This window comes from Pelodiscus sinensis, chromosome 28, assembly GCF_052426305.1.
Source record: "Pelodiscus sinensis isolate ZL-2025 chromosome 28, ASM5242630v1, whole genome shotgun sequence".
NCBI lineage: Eukaryota > Metazoa > Chordata > Testudines > Trionychidae > Pelodiscus > Pelodiscus sinensis.
In genome coordinates, this window is record NC_143079.1 from 8,205,691 (window position 1) to 8,229,470 (window position 23,780).

The window sequence follows — 23,780 nt, forward strand, 5'->3', positions numbered from 1 at the left end:
TGCATGCGCATAAACAGCTGCCTGTCTCCACCCCAGAGGTGGCTGCATTTCACCAATGAGTGAAATAACTTCCATTAATTATTTGCATATCAGTTGGGGAGGAAAGATATTGGCTCAACATTTCTAAAGGGCCTAAGTGACTTAGATGGTTTTGAAAACTTTACCTAGTGTGTGTGAATTGCAGAGCTTTATTTTATTTTATTTTATTTTATTTTATTTTATTTTATTTTGCTTTTGTTTTACTTATAGTGAAAACTACCTGGTTCGATGGGGCAGTAACGGGATGCCAAAGGAAATTGAGAAACTTAATAATCTCCAAGCGATCTTTACAGTAAGTCCTGTCGTGTTTGCCACCTGGAAATTCTCCAGTGCTTGGTCATCCACTTGTAATATTTATTATTTATTGCTTCCCTTGAAGAGGCCCCTAGATGCTCCCATCAAAACCAGCGCTGTATAACTACCAATACTGTTATGCTCCCTTCCCCCTTTTTAAATGAATCCTGCATAAACACGATGAGTTGCTGGTGTTTTATGGGAGGAAGCTTTTGTATCTGGCAAATGTTGGTTTACTTTGGCAGGATGACCTAGATCAACCAATCTGTAATCAACCAAACGGGAAAGTTACGTGCAGTGTAAATGCCACAACAAAGACATGTCCTTGCTTTAAATTCTTCACCAGATAAATTCCATTAGCCTGGATTTTCAAAGGGACCAGTAATTTTGGGTGCCTCTGTGTTTGGATGCCCAACGTCTTAATGAAAGGGGTCTGATTTTTGAAAGAGGGTGGATTCCAGTGCCCTTTGAAAATCAGGACCCTTTCAGCTGGGCACTGAAAATCGTAAGCCACTTGGCCACCTCTTTGCAGATCACAAGGGCCACTCAATGTGCTCTTGGTGTATGTGAACCACACGGACACAGGCTTTCGTAACCCTTAGAAGAGCCGCAGTGTGGCAAGCTCGATCGGCGAAGTAGTACAGAAGAGATGGCATCCGATATGTTGCACCTCTTTTTAAAACCCCACAGTATTCATGCAACTAGAGTTAATGTACAAAACGAGAAGTTGCACCTTCAAAAAATGCACGTAAAACGATTATGTTCATTAGTCGTTTGCTAGCAACCAAGCTGGATCCAAAATTCTTTTACTGGCAGAAAGGTTTCTGTGCTTTTTGTTTGCATAATTAAGGTTGGAAAGACAACCAACCATGTCTGCATTTGAAAATGTGTCCCATCTTGGTTTTTTAACATCTATTCTATCGATCTTTTCCAAATTTCCTGATTTTAAAGGTATTTAGGTGCCTAAATATGTAGTTAGGCCTTTTTGGAAATCCTTCCAGCTGCATTTTTAGGCCCCTAAATACGTTTAGAGTACATCTACACAGCAGGACTAACGTTGAATTAATTTATGCAACGTCAGCTACATCAATGGCATAGCTTAAGTCAAAATAACTTAATTCGGCTTTTGGTGCTGTCTGCGCAGCAGGAAGTCGAAGGAAGAGCGCTCTTCCTTTGACTTCCCTTGCTCCTTGTGAAATGAGGGTTACCAGGAGTCAGAGCAAGAAGTCCTTCAGCTTGACATGATTTCGAAGTAAAGGCTTGTAGTACAGACTCGCACTATGTTATTTCGGAATAACGCTGCGGTGTAGACGTACCCTTAGAAATCTGGTCCTAAGTGCCTTGTTTGTTGTTTTCAGCTGAATGTTTCTATTGAGGGGGAGTTGAGTTTGGGGGCATTGTTGATTCTGCTCTTTGGTGGAGTTTCTGTGTCAATATTTTGCTCTTTGCTCTGAGTTTGTTCAGCTATCGATGAGGTAACTGACGGGGCTGCATAAAATCACTTGTAACCAGCTGTTCATGAAAGAATAACACTTCAGTGTAATCATCTGGCATGCTCCGACTAGCAACAAGGGTGGCACAAGCGAACTTGCCTGGTCATCAGTGGTTTGGAAATAACCGTATTCACCAACATTTCCAGGACAGTTGCTGGGAAGTCTTATTAAAGGACAGTGTATTGTTTAGAGGTTGCTGTGTGTTAAAGTTATCAGACATGCCCCATGTATTTAACTTCATGGCCCTTTTATAAGATTGTTTTCTTTCTTTTCAGAAACTTATTTCCTAGCTTGAACTTGCTTCTCCTTGTCAGATGGCCAGAAAATAATACGAGCATTGGTGAATTATTGTTCTACATTCACAAAGCAACTGGGTTTAATTTTCTCTCTTTTCAATGGACTCTGCCCTTTCTCTAGGACCTCAGCACCTCTGATCTGATCAAGCCTAAAATCAGCTTGGTGTGTCAGATTGTGAGAGTGGGCCACATGGAGCTCAAAGAGGGGAAGAAACACACCTGTGGACTCCGGAGACCATTTGGCGTGGCAGGTATGAGGGTCCAGGAGCGTGACCAGAGAGAGAGCGTGGTCCGGTGGCTGGGAGTGAGGAGAGCTGGGTTCTATTCCTGCCCTGTCGTGGAGTTTAGGATTGTCATTTCAACTCTCAGTGCCTGTCTCCCCATCTATAAAATAGGACTCATGATGCTGAGCTTGTAAAATCCTTGGAAATTTACAAGGGGAAGAAGTTGTCTCTGAGCATTACATATTACTACTATTCACTGTTTTGTATGCGCTCCATTCTTAAATGGGCAAGTTCTAGTCTGGGGTGTGAAACCTTTTTTGGGTCAGGGGCTGCTGACCCACAGAAAAATCAGTCGGGGGCTGCACACAAGTGAGAAGAAGCAACTCCCCCTCCCCCCCCAAAAAATAAAAAAACCCTCCCCACCTTCACTGATGGGGCCCCCGAATGAGAAGGAGAAAGATACTCCCCACATTCCCCAGAGCCCTGGGGGGATCCAGGCAAGTACATTTCATGTGCTGCAGACTCCTGGGTGGGTGGTGGGGGCTGGAGCAACAGCATGGGCTCCCCAATACTGGGGGAAGCCCTGGGGGCCAGAGTTAGGTAAGCTATGGGCTGCATCTGACCCCAGGCCTTAGGTTCCCCACCCCTGTTCTAGTCCCATGAAGCAGTGGCTTCCCAGGTGATTTTCAAATTCCTATCCAAGTGTCATTTGTCGTTTAAAGGCTTGGATTTTCAAAGGGGCCTTCATGGGCTAGGTGCTTGGTTCCCATTGGCTTAGCTGCCTAAATCCCTTGGCCTGCTTTGAAACTCTCTATCTGAAATCACACAGGGAAAATTGAAATTAAACTCGGAAGTCAAGAGAATGTGAAATCTAAAGATAAATTCTTTGCTTTGATCAGATCTTTACGAATCCCACCCGTCCTTGTAAGGAAGAACATAAGGCAGATTATATGAGAAAAGTCACGCCTACAAAGTGGCTTTACCTGCTAAGAGGATGAGAAGACTGAGGGCAGGAATCATGTCAGTCAAGTAGATTAACAATGCGAAAAGGACCATTTTTGACTGGCTGAGGAGAGACTTGAGAAAACTCTTATTCATCTTTGAGAAGGAGAATAAATATTTTTGGGGGGAGGGATAGCTCAGTGGTTTGAGCATTGGCCTGCTAAATCCAGGGTTGTGAGTTCAATCCTTGAGGGGGCCATTTAGGGATCTGGGGCAAATCTGTCAGGGATGGTCCTTGGTCCTGCTGTGAGGGCAGGGGACTGGACTAAATGAATTCTCAAGGTCCTTTCCAGCTCTGAGACAGGTATATCTCCATTTTCTGCCTCCACTTGGTTTTTGGAAAGCAGATTAATTTCCACAGAGAAATCAATAAGCAACTTGCAAAATAAAATTTCACTTAGATCTTGTTTGCACTTGGGAAATTATGGCAAAATTTTCCCACCATTGCAAAATTGCAAAAAATTTTCCCACCATTGCCAATTTTACTCCACCAGTGGTAGCAACACTCTGGAAAAACTAGCATGGATGGGTTGCAGCTAATGCTTCCAATGCCATGTCAGCCAGACTGGTTTAGTTTTTAAAAAACCTAGTGGCCCATTAGGTCTCCTACAATTGTTATCACTAGTGAAGTTGAACCGCAATTAACATCTGTTGGATGAGACTTGCTTTTCTAAACCGCAGCTTAGCCGAGGTATAAAATGGACTTTGTTAAACTTGTCTCATTACAGTGATGGATATTACTGATATCATACACGGGAAGGTGGATGACGAGGAAAAACAACACTTTATTCCTTTTCAGCAGTAAGTACTGGATACTGCAGCGAGTTATGGGTTTGTATGACACAGGACGGTCATTGGAGAATGGCAGGGTTTGTACAAGAGCTTCGTGGTGTGTCAGAAAGGCCTATATAGAGAGGTTGGTTAATTGTAGACATTGACCTGTTTGGAAGAAAAAAAAAATGCCTCCAGTCATCTAAAATCCAAAGTTTGCAGCAAGATCATTGACTTGAGTGTCATCAGTAAAAACCTTATTGCCCATGATGTAATTCATCCGTAAGCTGTGCGACAGAGAAGTGGTAACTGCTGCAAGAGGGCTGGCTGGCGGGTGATGTCTTGGTGCTAGAATTGAAGTAGTTAGCCTCCCTAGAATTCTATGTTCAAATCCTGCAAGGATGAACTCATTGTCCAGTGCACATTAGTGGGTAAGATCCTATGGGCAAGCCCTTGAAAATCAGACGTATTGTGCATGGGCGTTGCGGGGGGAGGGAGGGGGTAGGATTTTCAAAAAGCACCTATATGATTTGGAGCACAAATCCAATGGAATTCCCCTTGTCTTCACTGCACAGCCTGCTGTGCATCAGCTGTCTAAGGGTGGGGTCAGAGGAACGGGGTGAAGAGGCTGCATGCTGGGGGGGAGAGGAGGGAGGGCTTCCCCACTGCATGATTGCTATGTCTGGTTTCGAGAGGCAATTTGTGCCCCCAGAGCCGTGCATTTCTGCTGCTCTAGTTAGACTGGCTTTGTGACTGCACCGGTGATTTGCTCAGCACATTACAGTAATTAAAACGAAGCTTGTTTGGGTAAGCCGAACTGTGTTATTACAGCCCTAAAAATAGCAGCCCATTTGGTTCAGCCAGCCTGTCATTATGATTGACTCTTGGTGGAGAATTTGTTATTCCTTTCATGGCCTGTTTATGTGAATTTGTTATTCCTTTCGTGGCCTATGTGTCTAGAAAAACTGCACAACGGGGTGTTTTTCCTTTGCCCAAGGACATGGATTTACAAACGTTTTTGGTCTGTTTTCCCTATAGGGATATTGCAGTTTGAGGTTAGCTCATGGTACAGTGTCTGGATCCAAATCTAGACTCTTCCAAAGTTTGGGGTGGTAGAGAATCGTAGCGAGGTGGGGTGGGAAGGTGGGAAGGTAGCAGTTACTTTGACTTGTTATATAGACAATAGGGGCCAGATTCAAAGTTCAGATGTTTGGATCCAGGACTTTAGGATTGAGCTCAGCTCCAATAACAAATTCATCACTGTTGTAGTCCCATTAACGTAACTGGAAGTCAGTGGAATGATGCAAGTGGTAAATTTAGCTGAAGGCCCTATCTGAGGGCATTGAAATCAATTAGTCCTTTGGACCAGGTCTTGAATGCATGCAAGGCCTCTGCAGTAGAGCCCTGCAACTCGACCCCCACCTGATTAGGGATGTAAAAACCCATTTAAATAGTTCTCTGGTTAAAAATCATGTTTCACCAGTTAACCGCTTAGTGGCATGAGCGAAGGTCTTCTCCAGCCCGGTCAGACCTGCTCTGCTGGGGGCTGCTTTGGCCAGGCCGGGCTGATTCCCCACAGACAGGAGCTGCCCATGGCAAGGTGGGCTCAGCAGCTCCTCTGCCAGCATTGGGCAGGCGGATGCTCCAGCCCAATCAAGCTGCCAGTTAACCAGTTACTGGTAAACATCACCCAGTTAACTGGTTACATCCCTAAGCCTGACAGGACCAGAGTACAAGTGTTGGGTCTGGGTCAGGAGAGATATGGGGGGGGGGGGGAGGGAATGGCTTTTCTCAGACTCGGGTTGGCTCTCCTCCTCCTGCTCCCGGCGTTGGCCTTGCTCTGTTGGGTGCCTCTCCTTCGCGGTGCTGTGTGTGCTGAGGCGTCGCCGCGCCTCTTGCTCTGCAGTGCAGCAGGCAAGAACTGGAGACGCAGCTGCCGCCACACCAACCCCTCAGGCAGGCTCCGGGGGAAGGGTCAGGGTTGGGCTGGAAAATAATGCCATGCTCTTGGGGTCAGGTCCGGCGAGCCTGGTTCTAGGTTGAGCTCAGGACGGGCTTAAAAATAAGGTCTCTGCTAGCCACCCCCATGAGCCCTCCTTTGAGCGTTTGAGTAGGATTTCAGTGGTGCTGTAGGCTTTGTGTTAGGCTCTGTACAAGGGGGAATTCGCCCAGTATCATTGGGCCAGCAAAAAAACAATCCCACGAGCGATCTATACACAGAAGCTATGTCTACACTCGCGGCTTCTTGCGCAAGAATCCGCAGAGCGTCTACACTGCCCGCCCGCCCGCTCTTGCGCAAGGAAATTTACAGTACGGCGTGATAAGAGAGGGCTTCTTGCGCAAGAGCTACGCTCTTTTTTTAACAGGCGTAAGCCCTCCTGCGCAGGAGCTCTTGAGCAAGAGGGCAGAGTGGATGCTCGGCAGGGATTTCTTGAGCAAGAAAGCCCTATGGCTAAAATGGCCACCAGAACTTCCTTGCGCAAGAGAGCGTCCACACTGCCATGGGAGCTCTTGCGCAAAAGCACAGATCGCACATGGCAGTGTGGACGTTTTCTTGCACAAGACTTCTTGCACAAGAACCCTTGCGCAAGTTGTTCTTGTGCAAGAAACCGCGAGTGTAGACCTAGCCAGAGAGAGCTAGCTCTCTTCTCATAAGACTGCCCTGTCTGCCTGCACCCCATCTTCTGTGGTTCCCCTTCTCAGAATCGCCATGGAAACCTACATCCGGCAGCGACAGTTAATCATGTCCCCTCTGATGACTTCCCATGTGATCGGAGAGAATGAGCCTCTTACGTCGGTCTTCAACAAAGTCATCGCTGCAAAGGAAGTGAATCATAAGGGGCAAGGTATGCCCGTCGGACAAGGAGCCAGCTTCCAAGCCTGGCGCTTGGAAAAGGGTCTCTCACGTCCAAAGAAATTGAACTGAAGGTTCAGAAATCAAGGCCACTGTTGCTTCCATTGGGCTGGGCTGTGAAATGCTGCTATGAAACTAGGAACCTCCAAAGCTACAAGCATGAGCGGCTAAAGTTCCCTAGCTGAGCTACAATACGCTCATATCTTGGTAGACGGGCCATGGAAGAGGACTGTAACAAACTCACCAGTGGGTTACACTTACTCAGTATTTATTCCACCCCTGTTCACGCAAAACTCCACAGAAAAATTTCTCCCCCGTACATTTCTCCCACTAAACAAGTTCAGCCCCACTGTTGTGGTTTACCTTGGTAAACAAAGGGTTTGTCTCCGCTACGCCAAGGATCCATGCTGCAGCGATCGATCCATTGGCTGTTGATTTATCACATCTGCTTAGACATGATAAATCGATCTCTGAGCACTTTCCTATCGACTCCAGTACTCCACCAGGATGAGGGTAGCCAGAGTCGACAAGAGAGCAGCCCCACCAACCTTACCGCACAGAAGACGCTCGTCAATTTCAGCTACGCTATCGGCATAGCTGAAGTCCCGTAGATTAGACGGATGGCAGGGGTTAGTGTAGATAAGACTTATGTTCCATAGTTTATATTTTCAATCCCCCAACATACACAGGAGTTTGGGTATCTCCTAAACTATTTGGATGCATTTGAAGCATTTTGGTTTGGATTCTGCCACCCATGCGCAAATTAAATAGTAACCGTTAACTCCAGGAACAGTTCCATTGAAACCAATAGATCTACTTGCAGAATTAAGTAATAGCATGTGTGAATGTTGCAGAATTGGGTCCAGTGGAATCTTAGGGCTGCATATTTTAGCTTTGTGTTTGACACACCGACTATATCATATATACAAGACAAGAAAATCATCATTAGTTTTCTCACCTTATGCCCTGGGTTAATGGTCAAACGAGAGACATGACACTTGTACCAATACACGTTTATTAAATACCATATTTTGTCTTAGGCCTGTGGGTGTCCCTGAAGCTGTTACCAGGAGACCTAGCCCAAGTTCAGAAGGATTTTTCACACCTTGTCGACCGATCGACTGCAGTGGCTCGCAAAATGGGATTCCCTGAGATTATTCTGCCTGGTAGGTACCTTACCTTCATGAGCACTATCTCTGATTTGCTGCTGAGTTTGAGAAGGGCATGAGATGTCATCGAGACCTTGGATTTCCCTGTTGCGCAGAGTTTGGTCTCACAGTTGGTTGAAAAATGTTGTATTTTCCCCTACCATTTTCAGTGAAAATTCACGTGTTTCTGATTTGTCAAAAATGTTCAGCGTTTCCTCCAAGAAGTGAAGACTTACTTTATGTAGGGAAACCTGAAAACTATTAAGGAATTAAATTTTTCGTAAGAATGTTTCCATTTAATCCAAAAGCCTTTCCTCGCCACATGTTTTCCCCATCTTCTCTATTGAATTCACATAGGGAGGAATTGATCCTAGCAAACAGAAAAGAGAAACACAAAAGATACAAAGGGGGTCGTGGCGTAAGGGAAGATGACGCTCCCTAGTCTTTTATGTGTGAGGTGCTGTCTAGAAGACACACGTAAGGATTATTAAGAAGAAAATTGGCTCATCGTAGAGTCTGCCCCCAAAACTGAAGGGAAGATGAAACTAGCGGTTTAATTTAGTGCTCCCTTGGTATCATTCAAGGGTGTTGAATAATGTAATCCAAGTGCTATGCTAGGGTGTTGAGTGTTAAACAGGAAAACTCCCCCAGCTGTCTGTCCACAGAGAGTGGCTCACCAGATGTGTGTCAATCTCTCAGGTGATGTTCGGAATGACATCTACATCACTCTGATACAAGGGGAGTTTGACAAAGGGAAGAAGAAGACACCCAAGAATGTTGAGGTCACCATGTCGGTGCATGATGAAGATGGCAACCGCATAGAGGTAGGATGCACCTGTGTGGGTAGTGGGGGACAGAAACTTTATGCTTTATGTACCTAGAGGGCTGTTGCAGAACTCCAGCTGAGCTGGCCTTTCTGGAGAGCCTATACGCAAGGATGCTTCACTTAAGGAAATTCTAGGAGACCTCTGTGCTTGCATTGCTGGGGAAATCAATAGAAGATGTGACGGACGAGCCCACGTTGGTTGACAGATGGATTCGAGGACATACTGGGTTTTTTCCACCTCAAACAGCAGTAGGAGACATTGGCTCTAGGCTGTGGTGTAGTGGTTAGAATGTGGTTTGGGGAACCAGGAGTCCTGGTTCTGTTTTTCTCTCAGCTGCTTTTGTTTTTCTGACTGCAAATGGGAGTAGGAGACTCAGCTGCGGGAGGAGAGTTGACAACTGCCTCTCTTGGCAGCTGGAGACTAGATTTATACTCTTTGATAGTAACTTACCGAAATAAATAGGAGCACATGGAGGTCTCTGCTTTAGCTCTTTGTATAACCCTAGTTTATTCCAGTCTCCTATTCAATGAATTTTAGGGCTCAGTCCTGCTGCACTTACACATAGGGCTACCAGATGGTTTCAACAAAAATACCGGACACACTTGACATTACATCACAATCAACATTACATCTCATTTCGAAAATACATTTGTATTTTCTCATTTTATATTTTCTCAATGTGTTTCCCGAACAGAAAGCTCAAATACTGGACGGTCTGGTTCAAAACCGGACGCCTGGCAACCCTACTTACACATCAACAGTTGATGCAAGGGAGCTGACAGTCTCATTGGGCCGCTGGGCAATGGCGGGAGAGGGGCGGCTTGGCATTCCCAGAAGGGGCGGGGCCTTGGGCAGAAGGGGCGGAGTCAGGGCATCCAGCCTTTAGCACCACCCAGACTGCGGTATCAGCAGTGGCTGGGCACCTCAGGCCCTTTTGAATTGCCCTTTTGGCTCCCTTCCCCATTGGGGGGCCTGAGTTGATAATTAGGAGTAAAAATTTCAAAAACATCAGGATGCCTTAGCTGGCTGAACCCCCTTTTCAAACGTGATTTAGGCTCCTAAGTGCCATTGGAAATGGGACTTAGGCTTCTCAGTCATTTAGATGCTATTGAAATGTTTACCCTTGGTCTTTTTTCCTGACTGTATTTGATTTTCCCCCTCTGCTTGTCCTTTCCCCCAAAGAAAGCGATCCATCCAGGGGCTGGTTATGAAGGGATCTCCGAGTACAAGTCAGTTGTTTACTATCAAGTCAAGCAGCCTTGTTGGTATGAAACCGTAAAGGTGAGTGTGCGCATTTTCCAGTGCGGCTCCTGTTGCATGAGACCTAAAGAACAGGACCAATCAACAAACGTTGAATTAGCAGAGGAACTGTGGAGTAGCATGTTGTCTTGCGTGGTCTAGAGGAGAGGTGGGGAACCTAAGGCCCGGGGGCCAGATGCGGCCCCAGGCTTGCCTGGATCTGGCCCCTGCAGCTCATGGTCCCCTCCCCAGCATTCCAGAGCCTGCGCTGGCACTCCGCTGCGGGGCTAGAGCACCCAAAATCTACTAGACTGGGCCCCCCTAGACTCTTGAGTGCAAGGGGAATATGGGGAGTGTCTTTCTCCTCCTCAATCAGGGACCATGTCAGAAAGGGTGTGGCTTCCCCCCCTTCTCACTTGTGTGTGGCCCCCGACTGATTTTTCTGTGGGTCAGTGGTCCCCGAATGAAAAAAGTTTCCCCGGCCCTGCTCTAGACTAAGTTTTCTGGTCTTTGAGCAGACAGGATTCTAGTCCACTTTCAGTATCATATCAGATGACACCTTAGTCGACTATTCACTCCCTCCCACCCCCGCTTGCTGCCTCTATCACAAAGAGGCAACAAGGGGGGGAGAAGAGGGAGTGCTGGGGGGAAGCCAGCTTAAAAGCCAGTTTCCCCCCCCAGCTCCAGTGCCATGGGACGGGGCAAGGGATCAGCAATGGTGCTTCTGCTTTAAAATGTACAAGAGTTCCACCAGGGGCTCTTGTACATTTCAAGCATGGAAGCAGTGCATGAACTCCCTGCTGTCCCTAGGTTGCACATGGCGTTTCAATCTTTGAAGTGCACAAGAGCCCCTGCTGTTAAATAATCAATATTTAACATCCCTAGTCCCCTGCCCTCATGGCAGAACCAAGCACCATCTGTTCTAGACCAGTGTTTCTTAACCTTTGTTTATAAAGTACCCCCTTAAAAAAAAAAAAGTACCCTCAGTACCTACAGTTTTCAGACAGACAGACACACACACACACACACACACACACACACACACACACTTTTTTCTCCTGTTGCGACACATTTGTTTAAACAACTTCATCGTAGCTGGGCGGGTGATGAAATTTTTGGGTGTAAAAAGTACAAAAATAATAAAGCGCTGTAAAACGTAAACTGAAGATTCAGTTTTCTCCAAATTTCTATTGTGTTGACGTACCCCCCAGACTTCTCTCAAGGACCCCTAAGAGTATTCGTACCACTGGTTGAGAAACACTGGTTATTCAGGCAGGATTTATTTTACCTCCCTCCCCCTCTGCCCAATTCAGCTGAGCAGTTAAACACTCCAGTTACCATATATCAGGGATGGCTAGAACAGTGTTTCCCAGTGGTACAAGTACCCGTAGGGGTACTCAAGAGAAGTCTGGGGGTACGTCAACCTAACTAAAATGTGGAGAAAACTGATTTTTTTGTTAAGTTTTACAGCGCTTTATTATATTTATACTTTTTACACCCGAAAATTTCATTGCTTGCCCAGCTCTGATGAAGTTGTTTAAACAAATGTGTTGCAACGATAGCAAGAAAAGTGTGTCTGAAAACTGTGGGGACTGGAGATACTTAGAATGTTTTTTTTAAAGGGATACTTTATAAAAAATAAGTTGAGAAATACTGTTCTAGCCCATCCCTGATAGATGGTAACTGGAGAGTTTAACTGGTCAGCTGAATTGGGCAGAGGAGGAGGGAGATAAGATAAATCCTGGCTGAATAAAACCCTGATGGGCCCTTCCATTTATTAACTAAGCATTTTTTGTGATGGAAGAGAGAGAAGTCCTGGGTTCCAGGTATTATTTGATTGATTGTATAACCCTGGCCAAGTTGTCTGGCCACCTGTACTTCTGTAAAAGCAGGAAAACAGATGCTGCAGCTGAGAAGAGCTTTCCTGGTAACATAAATTACAAGTACAGCTGTATATGCCTGTGCGTGTGTGTATGTATATATATATATATATACTTGCAACATGTGCAGTGTAATCTAAATACCTAGAGTTCAGGGCTGAATGGCTTTAGCAAATGTCTTCATGAAGAGGATGATGGGTAACGTTTTCAAAAGGGCCTAAGGGAGTTATATGCTCAAATCTCATTCAATTTCAATGGAGCTGGCATGTTGCGTTCCCTGTGTTCCTTTGGCAATCTTCATCCAAACCAGAGATGTTTTCAAGTGTAGGGCCAGGGACAAGAACTCCCAGATTCTGTTGCTGACTTTTCCGGGTAAGGCATTTTATCTCTCCACCGTATTTCTCCTATCTGCAAAATTTGGGGCATGTTACGAGCAACGCTCCCTAAAATCTTTTCCATCCACGTGTGGAATGAATTTTTTTATGTGCACCAAGGCATATGCAAATGTGCACCACCAGTAGACCCACAAAACCTTGCTGTGGGTGCTCTGCTGGGTTCCGCATTTTGAATCTCTTTTGAGTGGCCACACAAGCTCACAGCTTATAGGGAGCACTGGTTATGAGACCGGCTTGGTTAGGGTTTGTAAGATACTTTGAGATCCTCCTAATGAGAGACACAAGAGAGGCCCTGATTGTTGTTCTGTTTGACACTCTTGTTCAGGTGTCTATTGCAATTGAAGAGGTCAGCCGTTGTCATCTGAGGTTTACTTTCCGTCACCGATCATCACAGGAATGTAAGTACTTGAAGTGGAGTTCAGGGAGGTTTCCCCTCTCCCCTGACCCTCTTGTGGTTTGTGCACTTTATAGTCTAGTTGTGTTTCTGTGATGGAGCCAGCATTCAGCCTTCTTCACAGCTCGGCTGTCTGCAGAGTTTGGGATTGGCATGGACAATTAAGAGAATGCTTCTGATGTTGAGCCCATTCTAGTTAATGGGTGAGCAAAACTGGGCTGGTGGTCTAAGAAAACAGGCTTTTCCCACTGGAAGCACTTTGGCTTCTGATTTTGGTTGGAAATGCCACAGCAGCGGCCTTTCTTGGTGGGTTTTTTTTTTTTTTGCATTTCCATTTACTGACCAGAGGCAGGAAGTTGGAATGATGCATGCAAAAGAGGGGAAATAGTTATTTTGAACCTTAACATGGCTTTGCCCGTAAAAATGGGAGTAGGTTTGTGATGGTGTGTTATTCCCCCTAAACCGGACTTGGTATGAAGAGCTGAACTACTGATTTTAGTTTTAAGACCTTTTTCAAAAGTGCTGAAATGCGACGTGACTCAGGCCTTACTGGTCTCGTTGAAGGAGGACTTTAGATTGAGGTCACGAGAAGCTTTTAAGAAAGTGAAATAGTCAGAAATCTCATGAAGCCGTTTCAGAACGGATAGGTCAGATGAATATCCTGAGAAACTGATCGAAAAAGGGCAGTAAGACTCAAAGCCATAGAATTAAATGCAAGATTTGATGCTGGACTTGCAAACAGAAAGGCCATGGGTTATGAGTTCAGAAATGTGTGTATTTGCATTCACAGTCCCTGTGATTTCATGTACAAGCAATTGTAAACTCCTTGGGGAAGAGCCATCTCTTTGTTCTGTGTTTGTACAGTGCCTGGCAAAACAGGGCCATGGACTATGATGAGGATCTTTTTGATTCTATTGGAATACAAAGAATAAATACGTTGATATGATTTTCAAACCTGCATAAAAAATTTGAATGCCCAAGTATTGTTGAAATGAGGCATCTGTGGAAAACGTCAGCCTACACCTCTGTATGGAATTGAATGCTGCTACGTAGGGGATGCAAACTGCAAGAAGAAATGCACTGCATCTACCCACTGAAAAGTTGTCTATAATTCGTTATTAATGAGGAAGCGTTTCTATCTTGTCAATTTTATCCGATGTGCCTTGATATAGGTTGCAATGCAACAGTGCATTTTTAAACAGAAGTTATTACTCTTGCTTTGTTCCTTAGTGGCAGCAGGTAACAAAAGAAAACTTCCCTTGGGTTGGGAGCAGGGAGATAATCCAAGAAACAGACTAGAGGCCCCTCCCGTGAAGGTTTCTTTCTTTCTGTTTGCAGCCAGGGATAAATCCGAGAGAGCTTTCGGGGTGGCCTTTGTGAAACTGATGAATGCGAATGGAACAACTCTGCAGGATGGCAGGCACAATTTAGTCATTTACAAGGTACTGGGGCGGGGGGGGCTGTGGCTGTGCTAGTTTTACCATCTGGAGTTTCTTCCCCAGCCATGTGTGTAATCTTTTGGCAACACGAGCCCTACTTGACTCACCAGTGCAAAGATCCCTATCAACCTGTTAACAAGCAGAGTCTGAGAACCAGTCATTTGCTTTGGTGATAGGCCACCATTCAATAAAGCTGCATTGAGTGGATCTCGGATCCCTTGGACACAGATGGGGGCCATTCTTGTAGAAGCTTTGTGTATCCGTTTTACTTGTTTGTTATATTTGCCACTATAACCCAGGCAGCCTGAGGATGGGGGCAGGGAGACGTGCTTTTCCCCTTTCTGCCGCCCTCGGGAAGAGCTGTCTTCGACCAGAGGAGAAATACTGCGTTTTTAGTCACTGAAACAGAAAGGGTTAACCCTCCACTGCAGAGAACCGCAAGGGTCTTAAAGTGACAGTACAGCCTCTCTGCTCCACATGTTATAATCTGCACGAACAAAATGTCAGTCTCTTCCTGTCCTCCAGCAAAGCCTTAATAGCGACGCATGAAGTGAAATATCCCAGTACAGGGATGTTGTTTGTTTGTTTGTTTGTTTGTTTGTTGTAACATAGATAACAGTACAGTACATTTATAAAGTGCATTGCTACCATGTTAACTTCCAGGGTACAGGTTGGACTTCCCTAGTCCGGCATCCTGGAGACCTGCCTCGGATTTTCCAGACCAGGGGAGGTTATTTCTAGCCCCTCTGCTGCCATGTCCACCCCCTGCCCTGCTGCAACACTGGCGGCACACCAAGACTCTGATCCTGGAATATTCCACATTCTTCTGGACTATGGATGTTGCCGGACCAGAGAGTTCCAGTTTATAGATGTGCGGCCTGTATCATTAAATAGGATAAAATGTATAAGAAAGAGAAACTCATACCTCAGGGTGCAAACACAGCCACCCAAAGTTTCCCATATGGGTTTGCTATTGTATTGTGGGTTCCTTATTGTGTTATTGGAAGTGTCTGGTGCTGGCCACTGCTGGAGATGGGTTACTGAGCTGGATGGTCTGTTCAGGTATGACAGTTCCTGTATGCCTAAGAATATCTATAGCGAAACTGCAACCCAGAGAAAGGGAAGCTGGTCCAGTAATTTGGGCTCTGGCTTAGGACTTGGGAGATGCAGGTGCAAGTTCCTGTTCTTGGGGGAATCGCGTGGTGTCTCTGTGCTTCATTTCCCTTTCTGTAAAATGGGGGTGACAGCACTTTCCTACCTCCCAGAGGTGTTGAGAAGATAAAGCCGTTAACGATTACAAGGTGCTCAGATATTCTGAGGAGAGAGGCCAGGTAAGTGCCTAGGATAGAATGCTGCTTTTTTTTTTTTTTTTTTTTGCACATGCAACTTAAGAAGAATCCCTGTCCATAAGAAATGTGAAAACTACCCAAAGAAACCTAAACACCAAACTTCCAGTCTACAGTTGTATTGGAGAGCATTTGAAGCTAATGGGCACCTGCCTCCTATGGGGACGGGGACAAGGTGGAGTATTATCAATAACTGAAATGACCACCCCCCCGACACACCCGTTCTTGTTCAATCAACAGGGCGACAACAAGAAAATGGAAGACGCCAAATTCTACTTAACTCTTCCTGGCACAAAAGTGGAGGAGGAAAAGGATGGGCCCCCTGGCAAAAACCTTCACCACTTGGCCAACTTCACACCCTCCAAGGACAGCACGAAGGACAGCTTCCAGATCGCCACGCTTATCTGCTCCACCAAACTGACCCAGAAGGGTAGGTCTGGCACTAGCAATGGGGTGGGCACTATGCGGTGCTGGGAGAAATGCCTGCCGGGTGACCTAGGCCCTTCCCCTCACATTAAGTCTCTCGTAGACACGTTAACCTGCGACGTCTCACCCCTTCCTATCACGGATCTCTCTTAGTCCTCCAATGTGAATCAGAATTGTAAGACTAGAAGGGACCTTCCAAAGTCGTGAAGTCCGGGATCTGACAGTGAGGCAGGAGCAAGGAAACATAGACGGTCCCTGACAGATGTTTGTCCAGCCTGTTGTGAAACGCTTCCAGGGGTGGGGATTAGGGATGTAAGCGACTAGTCGACTAGTGGACTATCTGGTAAGTATAAGCCTATCAGATTGTTGACTAGTCTCTCAACTAGTTGCTTCCCCCACACTTGCTGCCTCTTATAGACGCAGCAAAGGTGGCGGGAGAGCAGGAACTGGTGCTGGGGGGAGCCGGCTTAAAAGCCGGTCCCCTCCAGCACTTTCTCAGCTGGGATCAGGGGAGGCAGAGGAGTAGCGGGGCCTGGGCGCAGCTCACGCCAGGTCCCCCTGCTGCGCACCATCCTTTTAAATGGAAGAGTCACAGTGGGGTTAGCACCCGGGGCTGGGAGTAAATCCCACTGTGGCTTCCCACTTATTGACTAGTTGATGGAATTTCCATTGACTAGTTAATTAAACTAAATCCAACATCCCTAATGGGGATTCTACAATATATCTTAGAAGCCTATTCATTACCTGTGAACTTGGAAAGTTTGTCTTAATAGCTGACCTAAATGTCCCCTACTGCAGATTAAACCCATTACTTCTTCTCTTGCCTTCTGTGGACGTGGAGAACGAGTCATCGGCCCTCTTTGTAACAGCACATAATATATTTGTAGGCTGTTATCACGTCCCCTCTCCGTTATCTTTTCTCAACACGAAACGGGTCTAGTGTTTTTAACCTTTCCTCGTGAGTCGGGTTTTCTGACCTTTGATCATTTTTGTGGTACTCCTCTGGAACCTCTCCACTTTTTCAACATCTTTCCTAAAGTGTGATACCTAGACCTGGATGCAGTTTCCCAGACCTCGCCCCAGTGACGGTTATGTCTCATGTATGACACCCGCCAGCTAGTTTGCTCCTGAATATTTGCCCCTTTTTAGAGCTGCATCAAATTGTGGATTCATCTTCACTTTGTGATCCACTAGAACCACCAGATCTTTTTAGCCGTACGATCATCTAGCCAGTTACTCTCCATTTTATTGCTGTGCGTTTGATTTGTCCTTCCTCAGTGAAGAAGGACTTTGTACTTGTTTGTATTGAACTTCATCTTGTTGAATTCAGCTCAGTTCTCTAATTTGTCTGGATCATTTTAAATTCTCATCCTGTCCATAAAGTGCTTGCAACTGCTCCCGGCTTGGTGTTACCTGTACATTTTATAAGTCTTCAGCTGGAAACAAGATCAAAGTCAGAAGCAATGGGAAAAGTGTATATGTGGGGATAGATCACATTTTAGTGTCTGTGAGACTCAGTCTAAATCTAGAAGGGGGTCATTGTATAACATGTTCTGTGGTTTTCCTGTGCAAAGACTGTAAATTGTGCCAACTCAGACTTCCTTTAGATTCTAAATTTGGCCTACTGTGACTTTGTGGCATATTGTGCGCCTGCAGAGTGTGTGTGTGTGTGTGTGTGTGTGTGTGTGTGTGTGTGTGTGTGTGTGTAAAAAAAAAAAAAAAAAAAAAAGTGCCATTACTCCAGGGGAAAAGTTGTTAAGCTCTGACCGGAGGTGCCGGTACTGTGTCTGCAGGTGCCAGCACTGCATACCAGGCAGTACCATCAGAAAAAAAGCACTGTGCACCTGTACTTTCTTTAAAAAGTAGCAATCACGTTTTTTTGCAGACTGTGATGGAGATCTTCAGTGCCATCTAGAGGATTTAGACACGTCTGTTGTTAGCTTTAATGGAGGATGTGTCTAAATCCCCTGATTGCTTTGAAAATCTCAACTATACTTGGTCACTGAATTTGATGTCTCTTGGATGGCCCAGAGCTGTGATCGATGAAGCCCTCAGCTTAACTTGCTTCCTAAAAGAGACTTGAAATGTAGCTTTAAGAAGCACTCTGAACACTCTGCTCTGAAGTAAATGTAAGGACATTTGTCAGTCAAGTCTGTCAATATGACGGATTTCCCAGCTGCTACTTAAAATAAGCATTGTTTCCGTTTCTTTATTGTTCTGCAGCCATTTGGGTAAATGAGCGTTGGCGTTCTTTGCACTCTGTCACTAATTGTCGTTGTTCTGTCTTTCATAGTTGACCTGCTGGGTTTGCTGAACTGGCGTTCCAACTCTCAACACATAGCGCACAATCTAAAGAGGCTGATGGATGTGGAAGGAGGAGAAATTGTAAAGGTACAAGGTCACATCTTTTGGTTTTGTACATGGAGATTTGGTCTTCATGATCTTGCAAACACATAGATTTGTGCTTAACTTTTTAACCTGCTGACTTATTCGTTGTTATCTGCATGCCCCAATCATGAACCTGAACCCCACTGTGTTAAATACCATAAAATCACAGAACAAATGGACGGTCCCTGCTACAGGTTGGGGACTGACTGGCAGCAGAAAAGGACGTAGGGATTACAGAGGGTGGGAGCTGGATATGAGTCAACAGTGTGCCCTTGTAGCCAAGAAGGCTAACAGCATATTAGGGTGCATTAGGAGGAGGATTTCCAGCAGATCTAGGGAAGTGATTATTCCCCTTTCTTCAGCGCTGGTGAGTCCACATCTGGAGTATTGTGTTCAGTTCTGGGCCCCCCATTACAGAAAGGATGTAGACATTTTGGAGAAAGTCCAGCGGAGGCCACAAAAACGATGAGGGGACTGGAGCACATGACTTACAAGGAGAGGCTGAGGGATTTGGGCTTTTTTAGTCTACAGAAGAAAAAAGTGAAGGGGGGTTGATAGCAGCCTTCAGCTGCCTGAAGGGGTGTTCCAAAGAGGATGGAGAGAGGCTGTTCTCAGTGGTGGCAGATGGCAGAACGAGGAACAGTGGTCTTAAGTTGCTGTGGGGGAGGTCTATGTTTTGCGAGGAGGGTGGGGAAGCACTGGAATGGGTTCCCTAGGGAGGTGTTGGAATCTCCATCCCTAGAGGTTTTAAGTCCTGGCTTGACAAAGCCCTGGCTGGGATGATTGAGTTGGGGTTGGTCCTGCTTTGGGCAGGGGATTGGACTCGATGACTCCTGAGGTCTCTGCCAACTCTAGGAATCTATGATTCTAATCTAAGTAGAAGAGGAGACCTCAGGTGGACACAGTTAGTCAGGGGAGCACAGGGATACAGGATTGAGCAGCATGCTAGGCAATGGTTTCAGCACACCCACTGGAATACTCGCCTGCTTCAAAACTTAAGCCCATGCAACAGTGTTTGTAGGATTGGGGCTGTAGGGAGAATTCGTTACAAGTTCTTGCAAAATTTGGCATACAGGAAAACCCTAATCATCATTTATTTATGTTAGGTAGCATCTAGGGCCCCTAGTCTTGGATCTGGCCTCCCGTAAGCTCAGTGTTATGCAGACACACAGGAAAAAGACTGTGTGTACACACACAACTTCTGGCCCGAGTCTGAGTGGCTTGGGGAACTTAGCTGAAAATTGGAATTTCCAAGCAAGTGAAATTCTGCATTTGCAAGAACTTTTTTTCCCTTTGGATCATCGGCGTGTCGGATCGCGGGGGTTGTGCAGCTCGGGGTTTGCCGTGAAGTTCAATTGAAAATTCTTACTTGCCGAGCAGCTGAAGTGAAGGCGGCGAGTTTGTAACATCAGGGCTCCCGGCAATTGCCAAAGGCAAGTTGCGGTTGAAAGGCTCGTCCTGGAGCCTTTGGCACAAGGTTGACCTGCAAGCTGAGGATACATGTGTAGAAACTTAGATGCATGTCCCGTTGCACAACCCGCCACGCAAACACTGTGCATGATAGAAAGGGGGCGGGGAGGGGAGAAGGGCGTCTGTGTGAGCTTCACGCTAGAGAGGTGCTCCCCTAGTACTTCCTTATTGGCTTTGCACCTGCTTCTAGGAGCAGCAGCTTGGCAGACCTGGGTCAGCGTGCACAGTGCCTGCTTGGCTCCTCAGCATTCCCCGTCCTGCTAATCCCTTTGTACCTGTTTGTATACATCCAGCATTCGCCCCACGAGACGGCAGCGCTAGCCTCTGGTTGCCAGAAACTGGGAATGGGCGACAGGGGATGTATCACTGGACAATCCCTGGTTCTGTTCAATCCACCTGGGGCACCTGGTACTGGCCACTGTCGGAAGACAGGACACTGGGCTACAGGACTTTTCGTCTGATCCAGTCTGGCCGTTCTGATGTTCTCTCCAGGGCTGGATCAAACCCTTTATGTTTTCCCTAAGCATCTGGGGGGAGAAGAACCAGGACAGAGGATTCCCGAGCTGCATCAATAAAAGAAATAATCCCTGTTTCTGCCGCCTCCTGTCTTCCTCTCTCTAGTTCTTACAAGACACCCTTGATGCACTTTTCAACATAATGATAGAGATGTCGGACAATGAAACCTATGACTTCCTTGTGTTCGACGCACTGGTGAGTGGCTGTGCTCTGCATATCCCAAAGCCATTTCTTCCTCTGCCTTCTCATTCTGGTTCCCGTTGCTTCCACTGGGCAGTTGATTGATGTCTTGCTCTATGAGACATACGAAATCATGTTTAAACGCTGCTTAGGCTAGTAAGGAGTCATAGAATCGTAGGACACTAGAACTGGAAGGGACCTTGAGAGGTCGTCAAAGCCAGTTCCCTGCCCTCACGGCAGGACCAAGCACCATCTGATAGCAGGTTAGATAAACATCTCTAAAATATCTCCAGTGATGGAGATTCCACAATCTTCGTAGGCAATTTATTCTAACATTTAACCACCCTGAAACTTGGGAATTTTTTCCCCAATGTCAAAGCTAAACCTCCCTTGCTGCAATTTGCCTCTTATTCTATTATCAGAGGTCAAGGAGAACAATTTTTCTCCCTCCTCCTCATTACACCCAAACTGCTTCCATGTCCTCTCTGTCTTCTCTTTTCCAAACTGGGGAGCTAATGGAAGGCCAGGACCTGAGAGGTAGCATGGCCGTTTCCGTGAATTGGATGAGAAAAGGGATTGACATGTACATAATACTGAACGTCTTACAGAGAACACTTTTCACGTGTGGATCTCAAAGCACTTTACACCGGAGGAAAGTATTATTCTTTGTTATACTTGGTGCAGAAAGGGAAGGGAATTGCTCAAGGGCACCCAACAGGTCAAAGGAAATGGACCCAATATCTCATCAGACCTAGTTCAGCCCTAGCCACTGGGCAAGCCTGCCTTTCAATAGAGCAATTTGTACAAAGATCCCAGTAAAACAGCCAACAGGCTTCACAAAGAGATTGTGGTTTGTGTAGAGTCTGCTTTACTCGTGAACAAGGAAGCAGCTGCTTATTGAAACTCAACAACAGAGTGTGACAGTCGAGAAAAGAAACTGAAAACCAATGTATCCAGCTGAAACGGCCGGGCTGGAGGGAGGGTGCAGTTACTCAAGTCAGTTTTGCCAAAATAACATAATTAGGAACACTATTGCCATAAAGTGACAGGGCATCTTTAACGATCCCAGGTTTTCATAACCTTGCTTAGGAGCTGGCTCAGAAAAACAGTGCCTCTGGCCAGCACATCACCTCTGTGACCCCGTACCAGAGAAATACAGGTTGAACCTCTCTAGTCCGGCACTTTCTGGTCTGGCAACATCCGTGATCCAGTATGATTTGAGTTAGCCGGATGTCCACTTGTCGTGGGTGTGGCTAAGTTTTCAGTAGTTCCATAAAGTTTGTGTGCAGCCACCAGTCCTGGCTCTCTCTGTTCTGTGCTATTATTTAGCTTTAATTTACCCCTAAGTGACTTCTAAGTATCTACTAAGCAGTGGAAGTGTTGGTAATACTGTTAGACCAGTGTTTCTTAAACTTTTTAAGACTGAGGAACACCAAACAATAGATTTTTTTTTTTTATTTTTATGAGAAACACCAAAAAGGGTCAGTGGGAAAGTTATTGAGAGGGGGGGAAAAAGGTCACCTGCCCCTTTAAGGGTGGCCATTTTGAACTCGGTTGTTCTCCGCGGCACACCGGTGTGCCCCAGAACACAGTTTAAGAAACACTGTGTTGGACCATGTTGACCTCAGTGGTCCGGCAAATTCCCTGCCGGTCAGGGCCGGTCATAACCAATTGGCAGCCCCGGGCAACTGCCCGGCTTGCCCGTAGGGTTGCCAGATGGTTTCAAAAAAAAAAATACCGGACAAAAATTTGTCAAAAAAACCAAACCAAACAAACAAAAAACACCCACCAGAGAAAATTTGTTGAGCAAAAAAAAAGGGGGTTGGGGAATAACCAGGGAAATTGGGGGGAGGATTCAGGAGGCTAGGCCGAAATGTGGTCGTGGCCCGCCCCTAAGACCAGCTTTGTCCCCTTGAAAATGGCGTCCCAGGTAACCGCCCGGCTTTTCTGCCCCTACGACCGGCTCTGTATTACCATCTGGAGGCTGAATTAGTGTCACTTACCAATTCACCAGTGCTGCTTCAAACAGCAGCTGGCTTTACCGGCATAGTTCCCTGTCTATCCACTGAGTAGGCCCGACCTTGCCTGACTTCGGTAATATGGGCAAGTTCTCCCCCTCAGCCCTGTGCAAAGACTCAGGGCTGTTGAGCATGAAGCTGCTGCGGCCAGGGGAGGGGCCTTCTTAAATTTCTCCCTCTGCCATCCCCAGCCGCACGGATCTGTGCCCCGGCCCCCGGCCCAACCCAGCTTCCCCGGAGCTGTCATGGCTGGCAGAGAGGCACCTCTCACCTGGCCCAGAGCTGCTGCAGTGAGAGAGGACTGGGGGGATCCCTCTCTCCCAGGGGAGCCTGCATGCAAAACTCGGCCCCAGCACAAATCCTGCACCCCCCCCCCAGCCACAGCCTGCACCCTACCCCTCTTCCCAAGCTCAGAGCCCTCTCCTGCACCCACACTTTTCAGCCTCACCCCAGAGCCTGCATCCCCCAGCCCTGAGCCACCTTCCACACACTGAACCTCTTCACCCCCATCCCTGCCCCAGGGTGACCACGTGCAATATGGAGACAACATGTCACACGTCGTCCTCCTATTGGTGCACGTACTAAAATTTATTCCGTGCATGGACCTGAAAAATTGGAGCACTGTCTCCCAGATGATCTGGCTAGTTTCAGCAGGTACGCAACAGCATCTGTCCCATTAAAGCTGAGTAGATCAAACCCAAGCAACCAGCACAACGAAACGGTGCGTGATTAGCATAAGTCGTGGGATAGTTAGTTGAGAGCTGCACAGTTCAGAACTTCTGTTTCCTTTTGCAATTTTGCAGGTGTTTATTATTTCTCTGATCGGAGACATCAAGTTCCAGCATTTTAACCCTGTACTTGAAACTTACATTTACAAGCACTTCAGCACCACCCTGGCGTATGTGTAAGTATTGGTAACCACAAACCCACAGGGTAGCTATCTCAGGGATCTCTTGCTGCTGCATAGGCCAGGTCGGGTGTTAGCACATAGACCACGAATGTGTGTGACTGAGAGAGAGAGAGAGGGTGTGTGTGCACCCATACAGGCCTACCCTGAGAACCTCGTGAGATTAGAAAAAAATTAATTATTGACTGTAGAAATGGTTTATTATTGAAAAAGAGCAGCCCCGGCTGCCTCTCC

General features: G+C 46.4%; 1 protein-coding gene across 2 annotated transcripts in view; it reads left to right on the forward strand.

The window, feature by feature from the left end:
* Window positions 1-23,780, forward strand: part of DOCK5 (dedicator of cytokinesis 5) — a 187,269-nt gene that overhangs the window by 80,471 nt on the left and 83,018 nt on the right. For both annotated transcript variants that reach the window (XM_075910678.2, XM_006114193.5), the window contains 13 exons: window positions 250-331; window positions 2,244-2,373; window positions 4,077-4,149; window positions 6,823-6,965; window positions 8,014-8,139; window positions 8,821-8,945; window positions 10,131-10,229; window positions 12,788-12,860; window positions 14,195-14,298; window positions 15,882-16,071; window positions 18,361-18,458; window positions 20,547-20,636; window positions 23,443-23,543. In XM_075910678.2, the coding sequence (XP_075766793.1) occupies window positions 250-331; window positions 2,244-2,373; window positions 4,077-4,149; window positions 6,823-6,965; window positions 8,014-8,139; window positions 8,821-8,945; window positions 10,131-10,229; window positions 12,788-12,860; window positions 14,195-14,298; window positions 15,882-16,071; window positions 18,361-18,458; window positions 20,547-20,636; window positions 23,443-23,543 (1,434 nt within the window). The remainder of the gene's footprint in view (window positions 1-249; window positions 332-2,243; window positions 2,374-4,076; window positions 4,150-6,822; window positions 6,966-8,013; window positions 8,140-8,820; window positions 8,946-10,130; window positions 10,230-12,787; window positions 12,861-14,194; window positions 14,299-15,881; window positions 16,072-18,360; window positions 18,459-20,546; window positions 20,637-23,442; window positions 23,544-23,780) is intronic.